The following is a 26,302-nucleotide window of genomic DNA, read 5'->3' as shown; positions in this document are numbered from 1 at the left end:
AAATTTCCTCATCCTGGAGTTCTTTGTAAAAATGAAATTATAGATTCAGAGTAGGTCCCTTTTCATTCTAGAGCTCCTAAATTGTCATGAAAATTAATTATCATTATTTTAGTCATCTCTCCATAACCAAAGATAGTACTCAAGTAAAAAGAACACAGTTCATTTGTCTTCCATTTTGAAAATAAGATCAAGAAGTTAATTCTAATAATAGATAATATCTCTTTATGATGACTTATTGTAATATTTAACTGGGTTCTTGAAGTTTTTTCTCTGAGCTGCAACATTCACTCTGAACTGCAAAGAGAATATTAGAATGCATAAAAGAAGTAGAATATAAAACAAAATATTAATTCAAATGTGGCAGAAACCTTTAAGAAGAAGGTCAGAAAGTTGAGCATATGAAATCTTCAAGTGAGGTAAGGTTTTTTTAAGAAGCATCTAACACCACAGAACCATTTTAATAATACATGGGAGAGGGAAAATAAAGGAAAGATAATATTGCTACATAAGCAAGATGTTAGAACATTAAGTAATGGGAGAAATAGACATCCGGTTTTTTGGAACTTCTCTCTTCTTCAATTGATGTTCAAATCTAAAATATTACTGCTTAGATTCCTTTGGTTCCATTTAAATAATAGACAAAATTTTTGTGATTTGTTAGAAAAAAGATGAAAAAAAAATCAGTGGTGATCCATAGGAACAAATGTGAATCCTAAAGATCAAGTCATGACAGAGTAATCCAAGATTCACATTGATGAAAATGTTTTATTTAACTCAACAACCAATTCCCAGGTGTACCTCTTTTACCAAGTAACGCTCTTTAAACCCCATACCCTCTTTTGATCAGCCAGTCAATTATTATAAGACATACATTCCAAAGTAGAGCAAGTTAGTCCTTTACCTAAAGAAGTTCACATTATAATGGGAGAAACAACATGTAAAGACCTATGTTGTTTGATTGGTTGGGTCCTTCATACTAGAAATGGACCAAAAATGATAGTATTTGTGTGATTTTTGATTAACACATAGATTGTATTTAGGTGAGGACCAAATGTACAAAATTGCCAGCCTCACTCTCTACTCCAGTCATCAAGGTCCAGCAGCAAGACAAAAGCCAAAACATCTATTAATGTTTCCACATGTGGTGGATGTCTGTGGCTTTTCAAATGCTTAACTAAGCTCTAAGTGCTCCATAGAAACTGTTTCATCCATCTTCATGGCCAGTGACACATATTGTCATCTTCTGCCCATTTTGCTAGGGAAAGTCTTCACATATCTGGGATAGACACCCCCTAACCACCCAACAGGTTTTAGATCCATTGTTTACTCGCAGCCTGATTTAGCCCCTCTGCTCAGATGGTTTATTAAAGAATGGCCATTGTGCATGCTTCAGCTTCTTAGAGCAACAGGTGAGAGCTGGGTGGAAAGTGAAGACCAATAAAAGGAAAGCAGTTCTTAAAAGAGTGAAACAACCCCTGAAACTAGAGGTGGTAGTCTTCCCTGGGCATATTGTATAGAGAGGATGAATTGTCAATAATCAATAAAGGGAAGGCATTAGTATTAGGGGGAATAGGAAAGGCAGCCATAGTGGGTAGCATTTTTACCTGGGACTTAAAAGAAGCCAGAAAATGGAGATAAGAATAGGGGACATTTTTAAAGGGTTCAAAAACTCATAAATTTTGAAGGAATAATATAGGGTTAGAGACTAGACAGTATTATAATTTCATTTGTGGAGGGAAAATCTAGGTGAAGAAATGTTGTGTAGCCATATATAGGTGAATCTCTGTAAATCAGTCTGAGAGTTCCTAGACTAGTGAGAAGGTAAGTAGCATGCATGGGGTTACAGAATAAATATGCATCAAAGGCTAGATTTTAATTCAGTTCTTCCTGGCCTCCAGAACACTTTTGCCTCCACTACACCACATTTACACACTGGGAAATAGAGACCTAGTGTCTCTTTATTTAAGTAAGCCTTTCAACAGGATTTATTATGGCATTTTTTTGAGCATAACAGAGGAATGCAAAGTGGCTATGAACACCATTAGATAGATTTATAGCTGGTGGAAGAACAATATCCAAACAGAGTTAAATAATGAGGATTAGTGTCAACCAGGAGAGGAGTCTTTAGTAGGATAGTGATGTGCTTTGTCTTTGACATTTTCATAGTCCACATTTCTATCTCAAATAGAGACATAGAAGGAATGCTTTTCAAACGTGCATATCACACTATGCTTCAAGGAAAAGCTAAAGTGTTGGGAAACAATGAAGATACAAAAAGATTTCAACAGCTTTAAATATAGGAGGAAATTAAATCTATGGACTTTAACAAATACAAAAAAGGAAGTCAGGCATTTAGGTAAAAAATAAACTCATACAAATCACAGTAAAAGGGAGATTTGTATTTTCTGCTGTTGGCATGAATAAAAGGATTACTATTTTAATTGACTGAAGGCTTAGTATGTAATAGCAATGAAAAGGGAACAACTTAGGAATTTGACTATATTGCCTAGAAGAAAAGAAAGGTTCATGTGAAGAGAAGAATTTATTAAACTTTTTAAGACAGACCACAGCTTAAGTACGGTGATCATTCCTGGGTACTACACCTTGAAAGGTACACTGGAAAATTATAGACTATTAAGAGGAGGGAAACCAGAATTTTAATGCAAATTATGCTATAAAAGAAATAAGTGAAGGAGCAAAACTTTTTTTTTATTTTTATACCTTTTTATTCTTTATTTCTAATGATCATTAATAAATCTCTTAAATATAATATTTTTATTTTTGAGATTAATTTTAATTTTTACAACCATCAAGGATTTTCTCTTTTTTTATTAATAATATGTTATTTGATCATTTCCAAGCATTATTCATTAAAGACAAAGATCATTTTCTTTTCCTCCCCCCCAAACCCCAGAGCTGACGCGTGATTCCACTGGGTGTCACATGTGTTCTTCATTAGAACCCATTTCCATGTTGTCAATATTTGCATTAGAGTGTTCATTTAGAGTCTCTCCTCTGTCATATCCCCTCACCCGCTGTAGTCAGGCAGTTGCTTTTCCTTGGTGTTTCCACTCCCATAGTTTATCCTTTGCTTATGAATAGTGTTTTTTTCTCCTAGATCCCTGCAGATTGTTCAGGGACATTACAACGCCATTAATGGAGACATCCTTTACGTTCGATTATACCACAGTGTATTAGTCTCTGTGTAAAATGTTCTCCTGGTTCTGCTCCTTTCACTCTGCATCATTTCCTGGAGGTTGTTCCAGTCTCCATGGAATTCCTCCACTTTATTATTCCTTTGAGCACAATAGTATTCTATCACCAACATATATCACAATTTGCTCAGCCATTCCCCAATTGATGGGCATCCCCTCGTTTTCCAGTTTTTGGCCACCACAAAGAGTGCAGCTATGAATATTTTTGTACAAGTCTTTTTGTCCATTATCTCTTTGGGGTACAGACCCAGCAGTGCTATGGCTGGATCAAAGGGTAGATATTCTTTTGTCGCCCTTTGGGCATAGTTCCAAATTGCCCTCCAGAATGGTTGGATCAATTCACAACTTCACCAGCAATGAATTAATGTCCCTACTTTGTTGCATCCCCTCCAACATTCATTACTTTCCTTTGCTGTCATGTTAGCCAATCTGCTAGGTGTGAGGTGACACCTCAGAGTTATTTTGATTTGCATCTCTCTGATTAGAAGAGATTTAGAACACTTTTTCATGTGCTTATTAATAGTTTTGATTTCTTTATCTGAGAACTGCCTATCCATGTCCCTTGCCCATTTATCAATTGGAGAATGGCTTGATTTTTTGTACAATTGATTTAGCTCTTTATAAATTTGAGTAATTAAACCTTTGTCAGAGGTTTCTATGAAGATTTTTTCCCAATTTGTTGTTTCTCTTCTGATTTTAGTTACATTGGTTTTGTTTGTACAAAAGCTTTTTAATTTGATGTAGTCAAAATTATTTATTTTACATTTTGTGATTCTTTCTATGTCTTGCTTGGTTTTAAAGCCTTTCCCCTCCCAAAGGTCTGACATGTATACTATTCTGTGTTTACCCAATTTACTTATGGTTTCCTTCTTTATGTTTAAGTCATTTACCCATTTTGAATTTATCTTGGTGTAGGGTGTGAGGTGTTGATCTATTCCTAATCTCTCCCATACTGTCTTCCAATTTTCCCAGCAGTTTTTATCAAATAGTGGATTTTTCTCCCAAAAGCTGGGATCTTTGGGTTTATCGTATACTGTCTTGCTGAGGTCGCTTTCCCCCAGTCTATTCCACTGATCTTCCTTTCTGTTTCTTAGCCAGTACCAAATTGTTTTGATGACTGCTGCTTTGTAATATAGTTTATGGTCTGGGACTGCAAGGCCCCCATCATATGTGGGTTTTTTTCATTATTTCCCTGGATATCCTTGATCTTTTGTTATTCCAAATGAATTTTGTTATGTTTTTTTCTAAATCAGTAAAGGAATATTTGGGGAGTTCAATGGGTATGGTACTAAATAGATAAATAAGTTTGGGTAGGATGTTCATTTTTATTATATTGGCTCGTCCTATCCATGAGCAGTTAATGTTTTTCCAATTGTTCAAGTCTAGTTTTAGTTGTGTGGAGAGTGTTTTGTAGTTGTGTTCATATAGTTCCTGTGTTTGTCTCAGGAGATAGATTCCTAGGTATTTTATTTTGTCTAAGGTGATTTTGAATGGGATTTCTCTTTCTAGTTTTTGCTGCTGAGCTGTGTTGGAGATATATAGAAAAGCTGATGATTTATGTGGGTTTATTTTGTATCCTGCAACTTTGGTAAAGTTGTTAATTATTTCAATTAGCTTTTTGGTTGAATCTCTAGGATTCCTTAAGTAGACCATCATGTCATCTGCAAAGAGTGATAACTTGGTCTCCTCCTTGCCTATTTTGATGCCTTCAATTTCTTTTTCTTCTCTAATTGCTACTGCTAGTGTTTCTAGTACAATGTCAAATAGTAGAGGTGATAATGGGCATCCTTGTTTCACTCCTGATCTTATTGGGAATACATCTAGTTTATCCCCATTGCAGATGATATTAGCTAATGGTTTTAGATATATACTGTTTATTATTTTTAGGAATGACCCTTCTATTCCTATGCTTTCTAGTGTTTTTAATAGGAATGGGTGTTGTATTTTATCAAAGGCTTTTTCTGTGTCTATTGAGATAATCATGTGATTCTTGTTGGTTTGTTTGTTGATGTGGTCAATCATGTGGATAGTTTTCCTAATATTGAACCAGCCCTGCATCCCTTGTATAAATCCTACTTGATCATGGTGGATAACCCTTCTGATCACTTGCTGGAGTCTTTTTGCTAGTATCCTATTTAAGATTTTTGCATCCATATTTATTAGGGAGATTGGTCTATAGTTTTCTTCCTCTGTTTTTGACCTGCCTGGTTTTCGAATCAGTACCATGTTTGTGTCATAAAAGGAGTTTGGTGGAACTCCCTCTTTGCTTATAAAACCTGTTTTTTTCATGGAAAAAAGAGTTTTACCAGGACTTAATGAAAAACTTACAAGATAACAGAAAAAAATACTACTTTGAAAAGTGAGTTTCTATATTTTCTGTAGCTTTAGTGAAGAGACCATTATTCAAAATATATTTGTTAATGATTGTGGTTGAACACTGTGAAACAAAACAATTAGAATCCAAGTCCCTACCTTCAAGGATTTCACTTTTAATGGAGAAGACAACATGTTTATGAATAGGTGTCTTTAAGACAGAAACATAGAAGATGGGGAATTACTCTCTAAAGAAAAAGTATCAACAATGGAGGAGGACTGAAGGGAATACAAGGAAAGGCTTCTCGGATGTTGTAGGATTTAAGTTCAGTATTGAAGGAAGCCAATAGACACTGTAAGATATATTGATCAATGAAAGGACACAAAGCAGTAAGATAGAAGGTACTTGAGAGGGAAATCAAGAAAGTATTATTTATAAAGTGCTTAGGACAGTACATGGCATATAGTAGACACTATCACTTACTTTTCCTTATGTTGTGTAGAATATAGTATAAGAAGGTGAGAGAAACAGAAAGGGATCATATTGGAAAGAGTTTTAAATTCCAAGTATAGGAAGCTACGGGAATTCACTGAGGAGTCTGTTAAGATACTCATACTTGATCATTGGAGAAGTCACTTTGGTGGCTCAGTATGGATTGTAGTGGGGAGAAACTTGAGGTAGAGAGACAAACCAGAGGATTATTGTAAAAGTCTACATGATAGATGAGGAGGGTCTGTAGTATGATGTCATTTGTAAATGAAAGGGACATTCATGATGGATGGTGTCATGTGAGAAATGACAGGCCTTAATAGTACATTGGATATGTTTAATACTAGATATGGATACATATGGATATGCATGTAAAAAGGATGGTAGGATTTTAGAGTTTTGCATTTTCATTCCTGGAGGGATGAATGGAATCTTCAATAATAAGAGGATAATTGAAGGAAATGAATTATTTGTGGGCTGAGATAAGGAATAGTATTTGGAACTTTAGATTTTTAATTTTTTTAATAACAAATTTCCACAGTCATTTTGCCAAGTTATATGATCTATATTATCTCCCTCCCTGCTTACCTCCCATTCTTGGAGATGACAAGCAATTGAGTCTGGGTTATATGTATTGTCACACAAAACATATTTCCAGATTATTCATTTTTGTAAGAGAATAATCTTATAGGATCAAAATCTCAAAACATATAACTAAATAACCAAGTGATAAATCATATGTTTTTGGTTGCCTTTCTATTCCAACAGTTCTTTCTCAAGAAGTGGATAGCATTCTTTATTCATGTCTTCAGAATTGTCCTGGATCAATGTATTGCTGTTACCATAGTTTTTACATTTGATCATTCAATAAAATTGCAGTTACTGTATATAATCATCTCCTGGTCCTGCTTGTTTCACTCTGCATCAATTCACAGAGGTCTGTTAAAGGTCTTTCTGAAATCATGCTTTTTGTCATACCATATGGCACAAAAATATTCCATCACCATCATATACCACAATTTTTTCAACAATTCCCCAATTGAGGGACATCAATTTAGTTTCCGATCCTTTTCCACCACCACCACCAACAAAAAAAAGCAGTAATAAATATTTTTGTAGAAACAGGTCCTTTCATATTTTTTATCTCTTTGGGATGCAGACCCAGTAATGATATTATTGGATCAAAAGTTGCATTTTTATATCCCTTTTGGCATAATTCCAAATTGCCCTCAAGAATGTTTAGGTCAGTTCACAAGTTCACTAGGAATGCATCAGTGTCCGAATTTTGCCACATCCACTCCAACATTCACCATTTTACTTTGCTGTGCTATTGGTCAATTTGATAGGTATGAGGTGGTACCTCAGCATTACTTGAATTTGCATTTCTCTAATCAAGAGGATTTAGACTTTTTTATATGATTATTGATAGTTTTGATTTCTTCATCTGAAAATTGCCTAATCATATCCTTTGACCATTTATGACTTGAATTATTTCAAATTTGACTTAGTTCTTTATATATTTGAGAAATGAGACTTTTATTAGAGAAATTGGTTTTAAATTTTCCCCCAGTTTGTTGTTTACCTTCTAACTTTGGTTGTATTGTTTTTGTTTATACAAAAAAAATGTTTTTAATTTAGTATAATCAAAATTATTCATTTTATATATTGTAGTGTTCTCTATTTCTTGTTTGGTCATAAATTCTTCCCTTCTTCATGGATATGACAGTTATACTATTGTTTCTCTCCTAATGTACATTTATGATCACTCTTTATTTTCATGCATATATCCATTTTGATTTTATCTTGGTGTAGGGTGTGAGATAGTAATTTAAACCTATTTTTGCCATAGTGTTTTCCATTTGCCAAGTAGTTTTTTGTCAAATAATGAGTTGTTATCCCAATAACTAGAATCTTTGGGTTTATCAATCACTTGATTGCTGAGGTAATTTACCTCTAGTCCATTCTACTTATCCACCCCTCTATTTCTTATTAAGTGCCAGATTATTTTGATGATGACTGATTTTTAGTACAGTTTAAGATCTGGTACTGCTAGGTCAACATACTTCACTTAAAAAAAAATAGTTCCCTTTATATTCTTGACCTCTTGTTCATCCAGATGAATTTTGTTATTATTTTTTTCTAGTTCTGTAAAATGGGTTTTTTTGTTAGTTTGATTAGTATGGCACTGAATCAGTAAATTAATTTAGGTAGAATTATCAATTTTTTTTACTATAGTAGCTTATCCTACCCATGAGCAATTAATGTTTTTCTAAAAGTTTGGATCTAGTTTAATTTGTATGAGAAGTGTTTTGTAGTCATGTTCATATAATTTCTGAGTTTGTCTTGGCAAATGGATTCCCAGATATTTTATATTCTCTAGAGTGATTTTAAATGATTTTTTTCTTTCTCACTCTTGCTGCTGAATTTTGTTGGAAATATATAAAAATGCTGATGATTTATACGGGTTTATTTTGTGTCCTAAATTTTTCTATACTTGTTGATTATTTCTGTAATTTTTTAAGTTGATTTTCTAGGATTCTCTAAGAATACTATCATATTATTTGCAGAGTGATAGTTTAATTTTCTTTTGCCCACTTTAATTCATTCAATTCCTTTTTCTTCTCTAATTGTGAAAGCTAGCATTTCTAGTACAATATTAAATAATAGTGTTGATAATGGACATCCTTGCTTCATTTCAGCTATTATTGGGAAGGCTTCTAACTTATTCCTACCAAAGATGATATTGCCAATAATTTTAAATAAATACTCATTATTTTGAGGAGAAGTCCTTTACTGCCTATGTTTTCTAGTGCTTTCTACAGGAATGGTGGTGTATTTTGTCAAAGGATTTTCTTTATCTTTTGAGATAATCGAGTGGTTTATATTAGTTTGATTATTGATATGTTCAATTATGCTAATGGTTTACCTCATATTAAACCAACCTTTATTTCCTGGTATGAATCCCACCTAATAATAGTGTATGATATTTGTGATATATCCCTATAATCTCTTTGCTAGTATTTTATCTAAAATTTTTGCTTCAATCTTCCCTAGGGAAAGTGGTCCTTAATTTTCTTTCTCTGTTTTTGGTTTTCCTAGCTCAGGAATCAACACTATATTTGTATCATAAAAATAATTTCTTAAGAATCTTTCTTTGTTTATTTTTTCTAAATATTTTTGTAGTATTTGGATTTATTGTTCTTCAAATGATTTTTAGGATTCACTTTTATTTTCACCTCACCCTGGGTTTTTCATTTTATGGGGATTTCATTGATCACTTGTTCAGTTTCTTTCTCTGAGTTACGGTTATTTAAGTATTTTATTTCATCTTTTATTAATCTAGGCAGTTTATATTTTTGTTAATATTGATCCATTTCACCTAGATTATCAGATTTATTATCATATGATTGGGCGAAAAAGATCCTAAAAATTGCTTTAATTTTAGTTTAATTAGAGGAAAAATGACCTTTGTCATTTTTGATACTGGCAAATTGATTCTCTACTTTCTTTCCTTTTGTTAAATAAAATTAACCAATACTCTATCTATTTTTAATAGAACCAGCACCTAATATTATTTATTAATACAATAGTTCTTCTATTTTCAATTTTATTAATTTCTCCTTTGATTTTTAGGATTTCTAATTTAGTTTTTAATTGGGGATTTTTAAGTTGTTCTTTTTCAAGTTTTTTTAATTGTTGTTGGTCTTTGTTTTTTAGCTACATGCCCAATTCATTGATCTACTTTTTTCTGAATTTTATTCATTTAAATGTACAAGAATATAAATTTTCCCCTAAGTAATGCTTTGGTTGTATCCCTTATATTTTGATATATTGTCTCCTCAATGTCATTCTCTTCAATAATATCAGTGATTATTTCTATGATTTGTTCTTTGACCCAATAATTTTGAAGATTTAGATTATTTAGTTTCAACATTGTTTTGTTTTTCCATGAATCCTAGTTGAATATAATTTTTATTAGAATATGATCTGGGAAAAAAGTTGTATTTATTATTTCCATTTTTCTGCATTTGGCTGTGAAGTTTTTATGCCCTAGTATATGGTCAATTTTTGTATATGTACCATGTGCTTCTGAAAAAAATGAATTTTTCTTTTTATCCCCATAAAATTTTCCCCTAATATCAATCTAACTTTTCTAAAATTTTACTCTCTTTTCTTCTTTCTTATTTATTTTCTGGTTATATTTATCTAGTTCTACTAGGAAAAAGTTGAGGTTCCCCACTAGTATAGTGTTACTGTCTATTTCATCCTTAAGCTCCTTTAATTTCTCCTTGAAAATTCTGGATTTTATACCATTTGGTACATATATCTATACTAGTTTTTATCAAGATATGTCTACTTTCCAAATCTCTTTTAATCTGTTCTATTTTTACTTTAGATTTTTCTGAGATCATGGTTACTACTCCTGTTTTGTTTTGTTTTGTTTTGTTTTCTCTATTGAAACCCAATAAATTCTACTTTGGTCTCTTATCTTGACTCTGTGTGTCAACCTGCCTCAGATGTGTTTCTTTTAAACAACATATGTTAGCATTCTGGTTTTTAATCCACTCTGCTATTTGGTTCCATTCTATGGATGAATTCATATTATTTACATTTAATGTTATGATTTCCAACTGTCTATCCCCTCCATCTTGATATTTTCTGTTAATCCTGCCCTTTTTCCTTTAACTCTTTCTTTCCATACCAATGTTTTGCTTTTAGTAACTGCACTTCCCTTCCCTTATATTACCCTCCTTCTCACCGTCACTCTTCTTATTCCCCTTCTATTTCTTTATAAGCTCTTTAATCAACCTCCCCCACCACCACTGTCTCTTGCCCTTATTTTCAAGAGTTACAGATATCATTTTTCCATATAGGAAAATGAACTATTTGACTTTATGGAAGGTCTTAAATTATTTTTCTTTCTTTTTTACCTCTTTAGGCTTCTCTTGAATTTTGAATTTGGACATCATAATTTCTATGATGTCTGATATTTTCTTCAGGAATTTTTTGAAATCTTCTATTTTATTAAATGACCATACTTTTCCCTGAAAGAATATAGTTAGTTTTAATGGATGTGTTATTGTTGGTTGTAAAGCAGTTCCCTTTCCTTCCAGATGATCATATTCTAAGCCTTCCAGTACTTCAATGTGGAAGTTGCCAGATCTTGTGTAATTCTGACTGGGGCTCCATGATATTTGAATTTCTTCTTTCTGACTACTTACAGTATTTTTCTGCTTGACTTGGGAATTCTTGAACTTGGCTATAACATTCCTGGGAGTTGTAATTTGGGGATTTATTACAGGAGGGGATCTGTGAATTCTTTCAATATCTATTTTACCCTCTTGTTCAAGAATATCAGGGCAGTTTTCATGGATAATTTCTTGTAATATGATATCTAGGCCTTTTTGTTGTTGTTGTTCAAGACTTTCAGGCATACAATAACTTTCAAATTGTCTTTCCTGCATCTATTTTCCAGGTCAGTTTTTTTTTTTTATTTCATGTTTTCATCTAGTTTTTCATTCTTTTGATTTTGTTTTATTGTTTCTTGATGTCACATGAAATCATTAGCTTCTATTTGCTAAATTCTGATTTTAAAGGCTGAATTTCTTCCTTAACTTTTGATCCTATTTTGTCCTTTCTAGTTTCATCCCACTCATTTCTTCATTGGATTGTTTTTGCCTCTTTCCAGTAGGATAAACCTGTTTTTTAAGCTATTATTTTCTTTTTGTATTACTTTCATTTCTTTTTCCCATTTTTCTTTGACCTATCTCATTTGAATTTTGAATTTCTTTTTGAGTTTTTCCACAGCCTTGAGACCAGTTTCCAATTTTTTTGAAGTTTTGCATGTGGTTATTTGGGTCTAACTGTCCCCTGTTCATTCTGTGCCTTGTTCTTTGTCATCAAAGACATTTTCAAGAGTTAGGAGTTTTTGTGATGTTTGATCATTTTCCTAGCCTTTTTTTGACTGTGGATTGGGAATTCTGAAATTTTATGATTTCTCTGTCCTGTGAGCTATTTTGCCCTGAGACTCAGTTTCCACAGCACTGAAGATTTGAAAAGGCCAAGAAATGAGAGCTGGTTCTTAGGGTCTGGGACTTCAAGTTGTAGGTCTGAAGTATCCTTTTGTTGGGTAGCCCAGGTCCATGGATCCTGAAGTTGGCCTAAACCCATTATCTGAATGTGGTGTAGCAGGCGGTGGGCTGGTCAGCCCATACTGTGTGCAGTTTTGCTTCCAGTTTCCCCTTATCCCATGAAAATCAACTCTGCCTACTTTTCAAGTTTTGTTCAGTCAAATAGCCCCCTTACTACATATTACTGTTGGTTTTTTATTCCTATTGTTTTGAGGTGCTTTTAAAAGATTCATTTGGAAGGATTGTCAGAGAGATTTTAGCTTTTGTTACATCTAAGCCACCATCTTGTCTCTGCCCTTTTTTAAACATCTTATTTAAAATATTCAGAAAGCATTGGATGTTGGAATACCAGAGAGCAAGAAATATTAGGTCTGCATGTATAATTCTGAGAATCATTTGTTTTATGAATTGTTGTCTCCATAGGAGTTGATAAGATGACAAAATAACATAACATGGAGAGAGAGAGATAAGCAGGGAGACAGGGAGACAGACAGACTGACAAAAACAAAGACAAAGACAGACAGAGACAGACTGAAATAAAAACAAACAGGAAAGAGACAGTGACAGAGAATAAGCAAGACAGTAAAAAGAGAGACAAATAGAGAAAGAGAAAGGGACAAAGATCTAGAGAAAATACTAGGACAAGATAAAGTCCTGTGATAGTCACAGTTAGTTGACATGGCCTGAAAAAAGAATGCAACAATCATTTGTAACTTTGGAGAAAACAGTTTCAGTTAAGTGATAAGATTTAATGCTATACTTGAGGTAACTAATAAACAATTAAAGAAGAGGAAGTAATGTTGCCAAATATAGTTGGTTTTCTCAAAGAATTTGCCCAAAAGTGGGAAAGATAGAAAACAATAGTTAGTAGGGAATTTGTGGTTTTTGTTTTTGTTTTTGTTTTTGTTTTATTTTGAAGTATGGCAAAGATAATCAGTATGCTTATAGGCAAGATAATTAGATAGGGTGATTATAAAGATAAAAGGCAACCAGTGACAATGACAAGGGAAGAAATCTAAAAAATATATTTTTAATTGTGGATTCACCTTGGAAAGCAGATGGACCATCTTCTATATTATATAGAGATGAATGAGGAAACATTGAGGAAAGATTCCTGAATGGTGTGAGATGGTAAAGATAAAAGGAAACTGGGTAAATTGCCACTGAACTTTATTAAAATGTGAGGAAAGACCCAAAGATGAGTAGCTGGATTTCTGAGAACTAGCAACATGGCTTCCCAGGATCAGGTGGTGGGTTGTATTTAGTGGAGAGTCTAGTTCATGTCGGGGCAAATAAGCCTCTTGATGGGAAGGGTCATGGATGGATAGTAGGATGTGGAGAGGATCTGTAATTCTAGGAGATAAAATGTAAAATTTCCCATGGAAAAATGGAAGATTTCAGTGATCTGCTAAGATTATTTCTGTATTGAAAGCTTATAATTATGCTTAAAAACATACTAAAAATAAAGGTTATGAGCTGCCAAAAACAAAGGAGTCTTGAACATCAATAAAATGGTTTTAATAGCCTTTATGGTAAAAAGCATTGTAAATCAGTTTTATGTTGACTTGAAACAATATGTCCTAATGAGAATATTTAAAATAACTTTCCAGTGAATACAGTCCAAATAGTTTAAGGATTTCCATTAATGTTGTTCAGCAACATGATGTTCAGAGAAAATGAAGTAGATTGAGTAAGTAGACAAGAGATTGGAAAAAGAATTTGTGTGTAGATCAGAGTTCAGGGTTGAAAAAATTATGGGAGTCAGATAATGAATGGGAGTAGTGAGTAGGTATAACTGTTACAAGCTTTATTTCTTGAAAAAGAATAGAAGAGAGGAGAACTTTGATCCAAAAGACTTTTGGGGGTCATAATGCTTCAGTAAAGACAGAATAATGAAATATTAGCATGATAAAAAGTTTTGTGTGTTCATGAACACAGGATAATGGTGTATCAAAGATAACTGACAAGAAGTGGAGAGAAAGTAACTCACAATGACTGAATATACTATGAATGTATCACATTGAGATGCTTACTGGAGAATCAATGTGAATACTGAAGTTCCTAGAATAGAAATAGCAGTTGATCAAAGGACAAATGTGACAGAAAACCATATTACATCTAGGTAGGCAAAAAAGAGTGACTTTTTTTTTTATCAATCACTGCAGCCAGAATTGTATGAACCTGCTTGCCCAATGCCTTTCCTGTTCCCTTAATTTTCCAACCAAAAGATGCTTAATTATCTATCAGATATATTATAAATGAAGGCCTTTATGAAATGGAATATCAGATTATGTGATTTCCAAGTTTACTGCCAACTCTTAAGATTCTGAAAACATAAGAATTTTACTGAACTTTGGAAACATGTTTACATATGAATATAAAAATTTATGCCCATATTTGATAATGTTTACATTGTTATAGTTTTTACTCTTTAGTAATGTTTTCCATTTCCTTTGATGTTTCAAATAGTTTTCATTTCATAATCACTGTCTCTGATGGTACTTTATTCTTAAAAAACAAAAGAAAAAAGAAGAAATCCAGCAGTGGGGCCCAATTTGTTTTCAATATTTTATCTATTTATAAAAAAAAATAGAAACACTTGTTCTCATGTTGACAAACTGTCAGAAACAACAACAAAAAAAAACAGCAACAGAGAAGTTCAAATTAGCTTCAGAATTAGGACAGAATATATTTTTGTTGTGTTATTAGCAATGGTTTAACTTTAAGAAAGCCACAATTTATAGTAAAAAGTTATTGATTTTATAAATGTGCTGAACAGGATAACAGATCAAAATTGGGAGAGGATATCAAAGGCCATGAAGTCCGAATCTCTAATTTTGTACAAGAGGAGACCATAGACTCAGAAAGGTTAATTCCTTTCCCCAAGGTCAAATAAGCAATAAACATCAGACAGAATTGGAAGCTAGGTCTTCTGCCTTCAAACATAGCAATTCTTCTGCTATATTATGTCCCAGGGGTCAGAACTGATTGGTTATCTGTAGGTCATATTGGGGGGCTAAAGAATTCCATAATTCAAATGCCACTTACTCCATGGTCACTACCTGGAAATCTATTCTTGTGCTGAGAGATTACATATATTTTCTCATATGCCACAAAGTGAATTTGCCAATTCTTTGATTCAAACTATAGTCAGGAGATAATGGAGGAGTTGGGGGTGTATGTGAAGAAATCTCAACAGAGAGATCAAAAACGAAGAAATGGAAATGAATGGCATCATCTCATAGGAGGTAGTTGAAGTCATTTTTGTATCTTTTTCCAAGGAAAAAAAAAATTAAAGAGGCTGTCTGTATAGTTGTCTTGGAATCAGGAAAAATCTGAATTTGACTTGTGTCTTCAATATGAATTAGCTTTGAGAATAAATATCTGTATATATTGTTTTGTCATTTATAAAGTGACTTTTGTAAGAATAGCTGCTATATCAATTTCAGAGGGAAAAATGAGATTTCTCTAAAGAGTTTAGTAATTCTAAAGCTTTATCTAAATGCCATTCATTATTGATTTCTTTTGTTGTTATTATTTTTGAATGGGCCTTTGATTTCATTCATGGAGAGAACTGTTCTGATTAAATGTCCTTTACCAATGCAGGCCTGAATATTTTTGGCAGCTTATACTCTCCTAGATGTTCCTTGATCATTAAGAGGTGGAGTCACTCTACAGAAAGGAAAAGAGAGATGAGGCCATATTCCTGGTCAATAGACCTATTGAAGAAAGAAAAGGGAAAAAAAGAGTCAGTGATAGAAATGGGGAAATAGTAGTTTGAGGGGTGAGAAGAAACTGAGGAGACTGGAGAGAGGTGACAGTATTTTTTTTAAAAACCCTTACCTTCCGTCTTGGAGTCAATACTGTGTATTGGCTCCAAGGCAGAAGAGTAGTAAGGGCTAGGCAATGGGGGTCAAGTGACTTGCCCAGGGTCACACAGCTGGGAAGTGTCTGAGGCTAGATTTGAACCTAGGACCTCCCGTCTCTAGGCTTGGCTCTCAATCCACTGAGCCTCCCAGCTGCCCCCTGAGAGGTAACAGTATTAAGAAGCAAAGGTGTTCATAGAGGCTATGCTATGAGAAGTCAAGGATGATGAGGGACGAGAAGAGGCTGTTCTTTTCATCATCTATGATTTAAGAGAACATGTTTCTTTTACTGGAGATAAGAAGAAAGATTGTGAGTGACTGCAGAAAGAGGAGCTTAAAGTCTAGAACAGAAGACCTGTAGACTGTAAAGAAGCTCAACCCCACAATTTAGCGATTAGGATGCCATTATTTTCAGTGCCAATGGGGTTGGAACCCAATGTCAAGAGGCTGAGAAGAAAGAAGGGGGTTAAGAATTGGAGTTGACATTTTCATGCATGGAAAAGAAGAAGAGAAATGCCAGAATGAACCAAGACTGAATCTAGGGACAGCCAGAACCAGACTCAGAGTCACCTTAGTTTCCCACTCTCATCCCAGTCTTTCAGTGAGTCAAGCTCATGCCACATATTCATTACCATTCCATAACTTTCCCCAGGACAAAACAATGCTTTGGGGCACCAATTTAAATATTTTTGCTATGTGCACTTCAAAAGACAGAGGAAAGCAAATAAAGTACATACTTTTGAATTGGAAAATTAAAAAAAAATCACAAGAAAATCCTCTTCAATACCCAGTAGGAGAAATAAAAGGCAAATTTACTTATTGGGAACACCTTTTGTCATAGAATTTAGTGGTGGAAAGGACTTGAGGACTTGTCTACTCTAATTCACTCATGATGCAAAAGCAAACAGTAAGCCATTTAAGTTAAGAAAATGATTCAAACCTAAATCTTCCAACTCTTTGCCCTTTTGTCCATGACCTTCAATCACTTTCTCATCACCTTGTTGTAACCACCTGAACTCTTTGACCATTATCTATACTTCAAAGAAGTAGACAAGAGTGCTATTGCCTCTAGAATAAAATAACTCCTTATCCTGGCATTAAAATGCTTTCACCAACTCCCAGTCCATATTGAGCTTGTATAACCCAAACCCCCACCCCAGGGTCTACCCAGTGTAACAAGGGAATCACTTTAAAAGACTGATATATATTAATTTAAGGTCGCCAAGGAATCAGCTATGTAATTCCTAAATGAAAAACTCAAGTCAGCCGTCAACCTTTTATAGAGTTTAATTACAAACAGGAGGAAGAAAGGAATTAGAGATAGAGAGAGAGAAGAAGGGAGAGAAGGGAATAGGGCTTAAATACCCCTTCTGTTTAGGCTGGGCCAAAAGGCCCAAGCCCTTAGATAGCTGGGGCAAAGAAAAGAGATCAGTCCCTATTACTCACGTGTCCAAAATGGAGAAACAGTCTCAGAGTCCCCCACCTTCAGCTTCCTTCAGCGCAAACCTTCTCAGAGCCCAGGAACCACCCCGACCAAAACCTCAACAACCCCTCGAGTCTTCAGACCCCCTATCTTTAAGGAAACCCTCCAAGTTGCCTCCCCTCAGTCCTCACATCTCCCAATCACCTGTCCATCAATTTCCCTGTGCCAATGGAGGCTCTAGCTTAACCCAGGACCGCCCAGAGGTTTCTGGCTTTTGCACATGTCTGTTGAAGGTTATATTTTCAAATGATTAAATCTTTACTCCTTTGCTACAGCCCTTTCTAAATCCTGTTAACTTGAGTATGGTAGAGATTGGAATAATTAAATTTTGATCTAGGCTGCAGCCCTTACTCAATCCTATTAGGACTGAATAGGGTGGAGTATCTCCATTGTATCAATTCTACAATCAATCAAGACTCAAAGAAATTCCTGTTCTATGCTTAAGCATAGGTCAAAGTCCTTTCCATTGTTCAGCAAAAGGTTTCTGTCCTAAAGTAATCTTAAGAAAGGAAGAGAAGGAACCTCCCATGCCAATGGGGTTCCCATTCCAATAGACTATCAGTAAGAAATTTTCCAAGTATGAAATATCCCAATGGTGAAATTTCCAACATTTATAAGTCTAAGGAAATTTGAGGTTTACACCAGATTGAGTCAAACTGGACTATTTGCTATTCTTTGAACATGTCATCCGACAACTCCATATCCTTGTACAGACTCCATACCAGGATTTCCCTCCCATGTCCTCATGTCCTGGAAATCTTTGCTTATTTCAACATTCAAACCATATGCCACTCTCTATTGGAAGCCTATTGTGATCCTTAACCCCTCCTCCACCTAATACTCCCTCCCTACTCCTATAATGGTGTATTGAATCATTTCTGTAACTATTGAATCCCCCGTGGTGGAATTCAAGGTCTAGGAGAGCACAGGCTTTTTGCTCATCTTTTTGTATTCAGAGTTGGGTACCAAGGTACATCATTCATTCAGTGATGTCTGAATCTTCCTGATCTCATGTGAGGTATTCTTGGCAAAGGTCCTATAGAAGTTTGCCTTTTCTTTCTCCAAGGTACAAAGCAGTGTTAAGCAAATGACTGTGGCATCAAATTTAATGACTACAGCATTGAAACAAAGCCTTACTAAATGGAATTTTACCAGATCACATTTGGAGCTCTGTATGTGTTTATGCAGTGCTGGCCTCCTCCTCTTTTCAGGATTCACAATGCTAAGAAGCTTTTGCTTCACTCTCTTTGCATCTCTTTGGTCCCACCTTACCTTTGGTCTTCTCTTTTTACTGTGCCTATTTGCACATGTGACCAAGCTCACTCGTGATTCAAGCTTTGTATATCCCCTACTGCCTAGTGTCAATGAGTGCTGCTCTGCATGTATTATATTATTAATAAAAGTTGAATCATCATTATAAATAGGAACTATTGAGTTAAAAAAAAACCCACCAAGGGAAGGCTATGTCAGTTGAGGGGCTGTTTTGATTGTTCATACCAAAATAAAGGCCAGGTGAGAAGTCCCTGTATTGTGTCCAGGGTTGAATCTGGCTATGTCAATAGAAGCCAGAAACCAAGTTTTCGGTAGATTAGCACATTTTCTGGAGACCCTAAAGAAAATCTACATGACCAAGAAGGATCTGTTTCCATGGAGAGGGGCCCCATGCAGACGGAATAATAGATATTTGATGTTTTGTATTAGCTTTGGAATAAATCCCAAGGATAAGTAAGAGATTATCAATGACTGTCCCTCTATGGCATTCCTTTGTGTTCATAGAGAAGAGATTTTATATTTTGACATCATTAAGGGACGGGCCAAGGCTCATGAATCTATCAAGGTCCTCCCAATTTATCTAACCTCATAGTAGACAATGCAGTCTCACAAACAGATGCATACAGACATACCCACTCACACATATCTATCTCAGTCAACAAATATTTATTAAGCACCTACTATATTCCTCGAATTGTTCATGACACTGGACAGAGATGATACTCTCCCTGTACTCAAGGTGCTTACCCTCATTCAGGGGAGATAGAAAGGGTGTATGTTCACATAAAAAGCACATAGGCATGTGTATATTTGTCTCTATGTGTATATGAACATACATTCATACATATACACACAAACACCCATTAAATACATATAGAATAGATACTAAATAATCCCAAGCCCTGTGTTAGGCAAAGGAGATATAATGGCAGAAATAAAAGTCTTTGCTCTTACATCAAGTCAATAACATTTATTTAGTTTCTACTATGTAGAAGACATTGTTCTAAGATTTGCAATGGTCCCTTCCCTCAAGGACATTTCATTAGATCAGGGGAGATAACATGCCTATATGTGAATGTAATGGAATTCTGGCCCCTCTGTATACCCTATTGACTTTCTAAAATGGTAGATTTGGGGGCAGCTGGGTAGTTCGGTGGATTGAGAGCCAGGCCTAGAGATGGGAGGCCCCAGGTTCAAATCTGACCTCAGATACTTCCTAGCTGTGTGACCTTGGCCAAGTCACTTGACTCCCATTGAACTCTTCTGTTTTGGAAGTAATAAATAGTATCGATTCTAAGATGGAAGGTAAGAGTTTAAAAATAAAGAAATAAAAATGAAATGTTGTTTTGGGGGGCAGCTGAGTAGTTCAGTGGATTGAGAATCAGGCCTAGAGACAGGAGGCCCTAGGTTAAAATCTGCCCTCAGACACTTCCCAACTGTGTGACCCTGGCAAGTCATTCCCCCTTCTCCCCCCCCCCCCACCTAACCCTTTCCACTCTTCTGCCTTAGAGTCATCACAGTATTGATTCTATGACAGAAAGTAAGGATTGCTGGGCTTTTTTAAATAAATAATAAAATGATGTGGGAGGATAATGATCTAATGTAAAGGAAAATACCTTGGAGAGACTGGTACAGCTAGATAACCATGTGCTAAAAGAAGGCATTTTGATTGGTTACAGAAGCAACCAGACTTGTCAATTAGAATCATAGTCTTCATGTGTTTGTGAGGACTTCACTGGTCACTTAGCTCTTAGTGTCCAGAGACAGAAAGAAAGTCATCAAACTTGTATATGTCACAGAAATCTGTAAGAAGACTCTTGGCCAGATTTTACACCCAGCCTGAATTCCCTAGGGAGCAAGGAGCCACAAAGAAGGCTCTGTCCAGCTGAAGGAATCATCTTGGGTCAATTGTGCTTCATCTAGACATGAATTTTCTTTGTAGGAATGATACTATGTGGGAACTGACTGAAATTTAGAGTCTGATTTCCCAGAGTCCACAGAGAGATAGAAGAGCACATTACCAAAAGGTATTGGGGGCAATATCTATGTGTTTGTTCTGGCCAGATCCATGAAAACAAAAAGGCTTCTTTGTAAAAGCTAATATTAAATTGAACCCACTGGTCATTGTTAGGGTTAGCTGGTAGATGCTCAAGCTGATGGCAGGAAAAAAAATACTTTCCTACTATCTCAAGGTGCCTAGCACAGAGAGAGTGGAAATCGAGTCCACCATGTTATACTGGTAAATACAGTATAGATCGCAGGCGCTTGTAGAAATTGTGCAGCATACTGAGGATACAAGGGCAAAGATAATAAAAGTCCCTATTCAAAAGGAATTGTCATTCCATCAATGGAGAAAGCAAACGAATATATTGGAGTTTAGAAATTGTTACAAGATAGTTGAAGAAAGTGCCAGTTAAGTCTGCTCGAGAGGACGTACATCAGAAAGCTAAGTACAATCAACTGATTTGCAGATTCCTATGGAAAAGGAATTCATTCCCAAGTGGAAGGACTACTGGAAATGAGTTGTTCTATATGTATTCAGTTACGCTTATTTTGATAAATCCAACACAGACTGTTTCTAGAACTTTCCTTGACTTTTCTCCAGCAAACTCAGATCTACTAAAACTACAGTCTCCTGGCATAGTGTTCAAGAGCCCAAGGCAAATGCCATATTGGAGTTCAAGTCATTGCAAATGACTTTGCAGATAAATCAGATTGTGAGAAATAAACCATTACACTGAAATATAGCATTCTATCAATCTTTCTGCTTTAATTCTCCTATGTTGTAATACTCCCCACATTCAGAGTAATGAAAACAATGTTGATGTTGGCAATTTCCCCCCAATAAGCAGAAAACATGGAGACAGATTATTTCTAATCCTCAGATTACTTCTTTGGGGAATCAGAGAACAAAGCACAGATAAATCCCCAGAAGAAAATGGGTTTATGACTTTCACACTTGTTTCAATGAAAAAGAAACAAAACAGCCACATAATTCTGACAATAGATATGTGTCAAGGCATTTTAAACATAAATAAATATCCCAACAATAGAGAGATTACTATAAGAGTCTTTTCAGTATCTAGATGGGATTGTTCCCTCAGGCTGATTTTTGGCTAGAGTCCAATCACTTGGTGTCTAATTTCAGACTCTGACAGTGTTGTTCATTGTTACTGTTGTTGTTTTATTTTGGTTTTTTGTCCTATTTCACCAAATGACTTTTTTTTTACTGAGTAAAAAGCAAAATATACAGTCTAAAGTTTAATTTAAATACCTTAGCATTTATAAATTCTACTTTAAAAAAATCTTTAGATTTCTAGGCAATGATAACATCAAAAGATCAAGGCATGACTGGCTGGGCCAGTGATGTAATTATTATTATTTTTATTAATTTTGTATAAGGCAGGCTTCAACAAAAACAAATCTTTTAAGGATCAGAATCCATCGATTCTTGTATTTTTGTTTCTCTTCACTTTTAATAAAACATCAATATAAAAATAAGACTTGTTATCCAAAGAAAATAAAAGTATAACTATTGCTTAAAAGCCAGTTCATCTAGATTTATGTAGGAAAAGCTTGAAGTACCTTTTGAATGTTCTTTCTGAACATACCCCCAAAGATGGGATTACAGCTGCAGATGATGAAAATCTGAAATAGCAGGAACTTGGAAACTGTTTTCAATCCAGAGTATGAATATTGATTTCTGGGAATCCCCATCTTTCATAGGCTCTGAATAAAAAGGAAATCTTTTTCATAGGAAAAGGAAAACATAAGCATACTACTATTACTCTCCTGAGAAGACGTCATTTCCAACAGAATATATCACCCTCTTTGTTATGTTGAACACGAAAATATATTTTAATATATTTGTGTACCATACATAAATGATATATAATAATAGAAATAATAATAAAATATATAATTGATTCCTTAATTTGATGTTTTCTTGAACAATGTGGTATAATGGGAAGAGGTCTTGTGTTTTGGTCAGAAAATCTAGGTTCAAATTCTAGCAGTTATGTCATCTTATATTATGTGAAGATTGGATTTAGCTCTCCTCTGATTGTAACAATGAAGATACTTAGCTCTTCCTTTATTGTGAAGATTAAATTGTAATCCCCTGATTGTAACAATGAAGGTACTTAGCTCTTCCTTTATTTGGAAGATTGAATTGTAATCCACAATCTATTTTTAGATTTTAACTACAAAAAGGTGTTAAGTAACTACAAAAGGTAAATTAACAAAAAAAGGTATTAAGTAACCCAAAAGATATAATCTAAACAAAGAAGGTGTGAACTAAATATTTGGCAGTCCCGGAGAAAAGCATCTGCTGTAATTGGTAGATGTAAAATTTAGGGGAGGTGACACAAGAGGAAAAGATCTTTAAAAAGAGGCTCAGAGGCCAAAAGAAGATATTCAATTCTAGATTCGAGTTGGATGGAGGATCTCTGACTCAGAGCTGGACTGGAAGAACTGCATCCCTGGAGGAATTTGTGCAGATGACGTCAGACTGCTTTTCCATTTTATATCGTCACCATTGGTGTTGAGAGAAAGGCTGACTTAGTGACCCTGTCTTTTCTTGGAGATTGAACCTCTGAGAAAGGCCCATCTTCTTGAGATTTTTCCCCCCTGACTGGGGCTTACAAATTCTAACTGATATCAGAAGAAGCCAGAGAACTATCTATATCTATCTCTCTCTCTCCCCTTTCTCTCTTCCTTAATATCTCCTCTCTATTGTGAACAAACTGCCATAGATTCCATTTACTTTAGTAATTCATTTTGGGATTTAGAAATTAAATCCCTGGCGACCACATAATTACTATATTTATGTCTCAACCACAATTAATTTTAACAATTACTTGTCTCATTTTCCTTAATAGCTCCAATTGACGTAGGATAGCTTTAGAGTGAAAAACCCCAGGTTTGGGACAGGTACCCTTTGCATGAATGCAAGACTCAAAAACTTAGCTTAAAAATAAAAACAGAAAGGTATTAATTCAGAAGTCATGTTGAAATGGCTGGGAGACAGTGTGCAAGGGAAGTGGGCTAAAGGCATTTCATTTCCCTTTTACAACAGGGGTTACTGGACAAAAAAAGAGAGGATTAGGAAGGAGGTAATGTCATTGAGATTGAGGCATGGGGGATGGTCTATAGAATATAAAAGATGATTAGGTTAGGTACCTATATCTGGTATTTTATCAGAGTATAATCCTGAGGTGCATATCTATGTTAATTGAGGGTCTAGAGGAAAATCCAAAAGGGTTTGGGTGCTTCTAAAAGGGAATTGTTCATGTCCTCTTTGACCTAGAATACTTCTGGAGTGTGAGGTGTCCATAGGGAAACCTGTACCCCCAAATCACAATGACCTCTGATCTGTCTTCCAGGACTAAATCTATGATCCATTCTCCAGTTGGATACAATCTTCTATTATTTTCTTTATAGGAACAACTATTTCCAGGTTTTAAGTATCCATTTATCATTCCCCTTTAGATCATATCAAATCAAGACAAACACAGGCAGGCCTAGCGATGGGAGGTCCTAAGTTCAAATCTGGATCCATACACTTCCCAGCTGTGTGACCCTGGGCAAGTTGCTTAACCCCCATTGCCTAGTCCTTACCACTCTTTTGCCTTGGAACCAATACACAGTATTGATTCCAAGATAGAAGGTAAAGGTTAATAAATAAAATAAAATAAAATACTCCAAAGAAAATATTAGAATTGTGAACAAAATATCATGGTGGGCATTGGTTATATAGGGGCTGATGGGAATATTTATGTTTGTAAAATAGTTTTAATTTTATCAAAATATAAATGTTGATACTTTTATTTTCTTCATCTAAAAGGGGGTAAAAGAAGTGCTTTTTGCCACACTGAAAGTTCTTCTTCCTAGAAAGAGAAATATTTTTTAAATTGCATTTTTATAAATAATGTCCAAAATCTATTGTTTAATAATGTCTCCCCTGACCTAAATCACAATACTTCTATAAATCTGCAAAGAGTCTTTGTCTTAAGCATTACTTTGACTGAAAACAGTTAACCTCCTTCATATATCTTGGTGATGAACCTCTCCAAACGTAGCTAGGATGATCTGCATTCACTGTCCTAGGATAACAGATTTGGAGATAGAAGGAATCTAAAATCTCTTCTAATCCAAACCTTTCATGTTACACTTGTGGAAACTAAAGATCAGAGATCAAATAATTAATGAATAAATAGAAGAATCTGAATTTAAACGTAGCCATTCACAGTATAAATCCAGCAGATAATGACTGTAGGACTAGGCTCATAATTGAATCTGACCAATTATATCGATGATTAAAAGTCTTTTAGCTAGGTTGACCTAGCTGACCTTTGTGTTGGTTTAATGATGGCAATTATTATAAATTCACCATGTAAATGACTGTAAAAGGTTTGTGAATAATTATTTATGTAAGAAAAAAAGAATAAATTAAATTGGGGATAAAGATCATAGATGTAGACCAGAATGGATTCAGACTTGGACTAATCTGACATCATCAATCAATAGCTAAGACTTTTCCAGCTTGTTTGACTTTCTCAGAAAATCTGTTCTATCTGTAAAATATTTAAAGTCATGCCCATGTCAGTGTGGTGCATCTGGGTAGTATTGCATGGAGGAAATAGCCTTTATTGGCTATAAAATCTTTGGGTGTTATAGATAAAAAATCTTTAAGGGATCATGAATAGAATAACTGTGACATTACCCACCTAGACTACAAAGCTTTATAAGTTTCTTGAAGGCAGGGACTGAGTATTTAGCAGGGTGCCTGGCATATAGTAGTTTTATGAGATACTTTTCATTATAACCAATTGATTATAATGAAAAGTAGCTCCTATCTTTACAATATATCAAACAACTTTCTATAAATCATAACAAATTATGTTATAAATTAAAGTGTCCTCCACTTGAGTGTATGTGTGTATATGTGCATAATAAATAATGTACTAACAGGTTAAAGTGCAACCTAGGAAATGCCATATTTCCATTTAGCCTGTAGTCTCCAACTGATTAAATCCAAGGAATGTGTAAGATACCAGCAATTACACTGAACCTACTTAGCTGAGTGGGATTATTGGCCAAAAGTGCCATCAGTCTGCTTTCAATCACATGACATGAGTAGCTGCCTACTTTGATTACACAATGTCCTAATTATGGTTCAGTATTTTAGGTATGGTATAGAGAAGGAATTTTGATTTTTTATTTTATTTTTTTATTCCTTTTCAGCTCACACCAGTAGGAACTACCATATTCACAGGGTTTTCTGGGGATAATGGAGCTACAGACATAGATGATGGCCCCAATGGACAGATAGAATATGTCATCCAGTACAATCCAGATGATCCGGTAAGTATCTGCTTTTAAAAGACAGTTAACTGAGGAATTGAGAGAAAACTTGTTGAATTTTTTTGAGTAGACCGATTAGTGCTAGAATAATGAGTTCCCAGTAAAGAATTTCTGCCACCAATGCATATTAACTCCTTGTCTGTAATTTTAAGTCATAGAGGGAACAG

The 26,302-nt window shown here is 34.7% G+C and overlaps 1 protein-coding gene across 2 annotated transcripts in view; it reads left to right on the top strand.

The window, feature by feature from the left end:
* The window catches only part of PCDH15 (protocadherin related 15), a 1,570,906-nt gene that overhangs the window by 953,839 nt on the left and 590,765 nt on the right, over nt 1-26,302 (top strand). For both annotated transcript variants that reach the window (XM_056795634.1, XM_056795629.1), the window contains one exon: nt 26,016-26,135. In XM_056795634.1, coding sequence (XP_056651612.1) covers nt 26,016-26,135 — 120 coding nt within the window. The remainder of the gene's footprint in view (nt 1-26,015; nt 26,136-26,302) is intronic.

This window comes from Monodelphis domestica, chromosome 1, assembly GCF_027887165.1.
Source record: "Monodelphis domestica isolate mMonDom1 chromosome 1, mMonDom1.pri, whole genome shotgun sequence".
In the NCBI taxonomy this organism is placed as follows: Eukaryota; Metazoa; Chordata; class Mammalia; order Didelphimorphia; family Didelphidae; genus Monodelphis; species Monodelphis domestica.
This window is presented reverse-complemented; position numbering and strand designations above follow the sequence as displayed.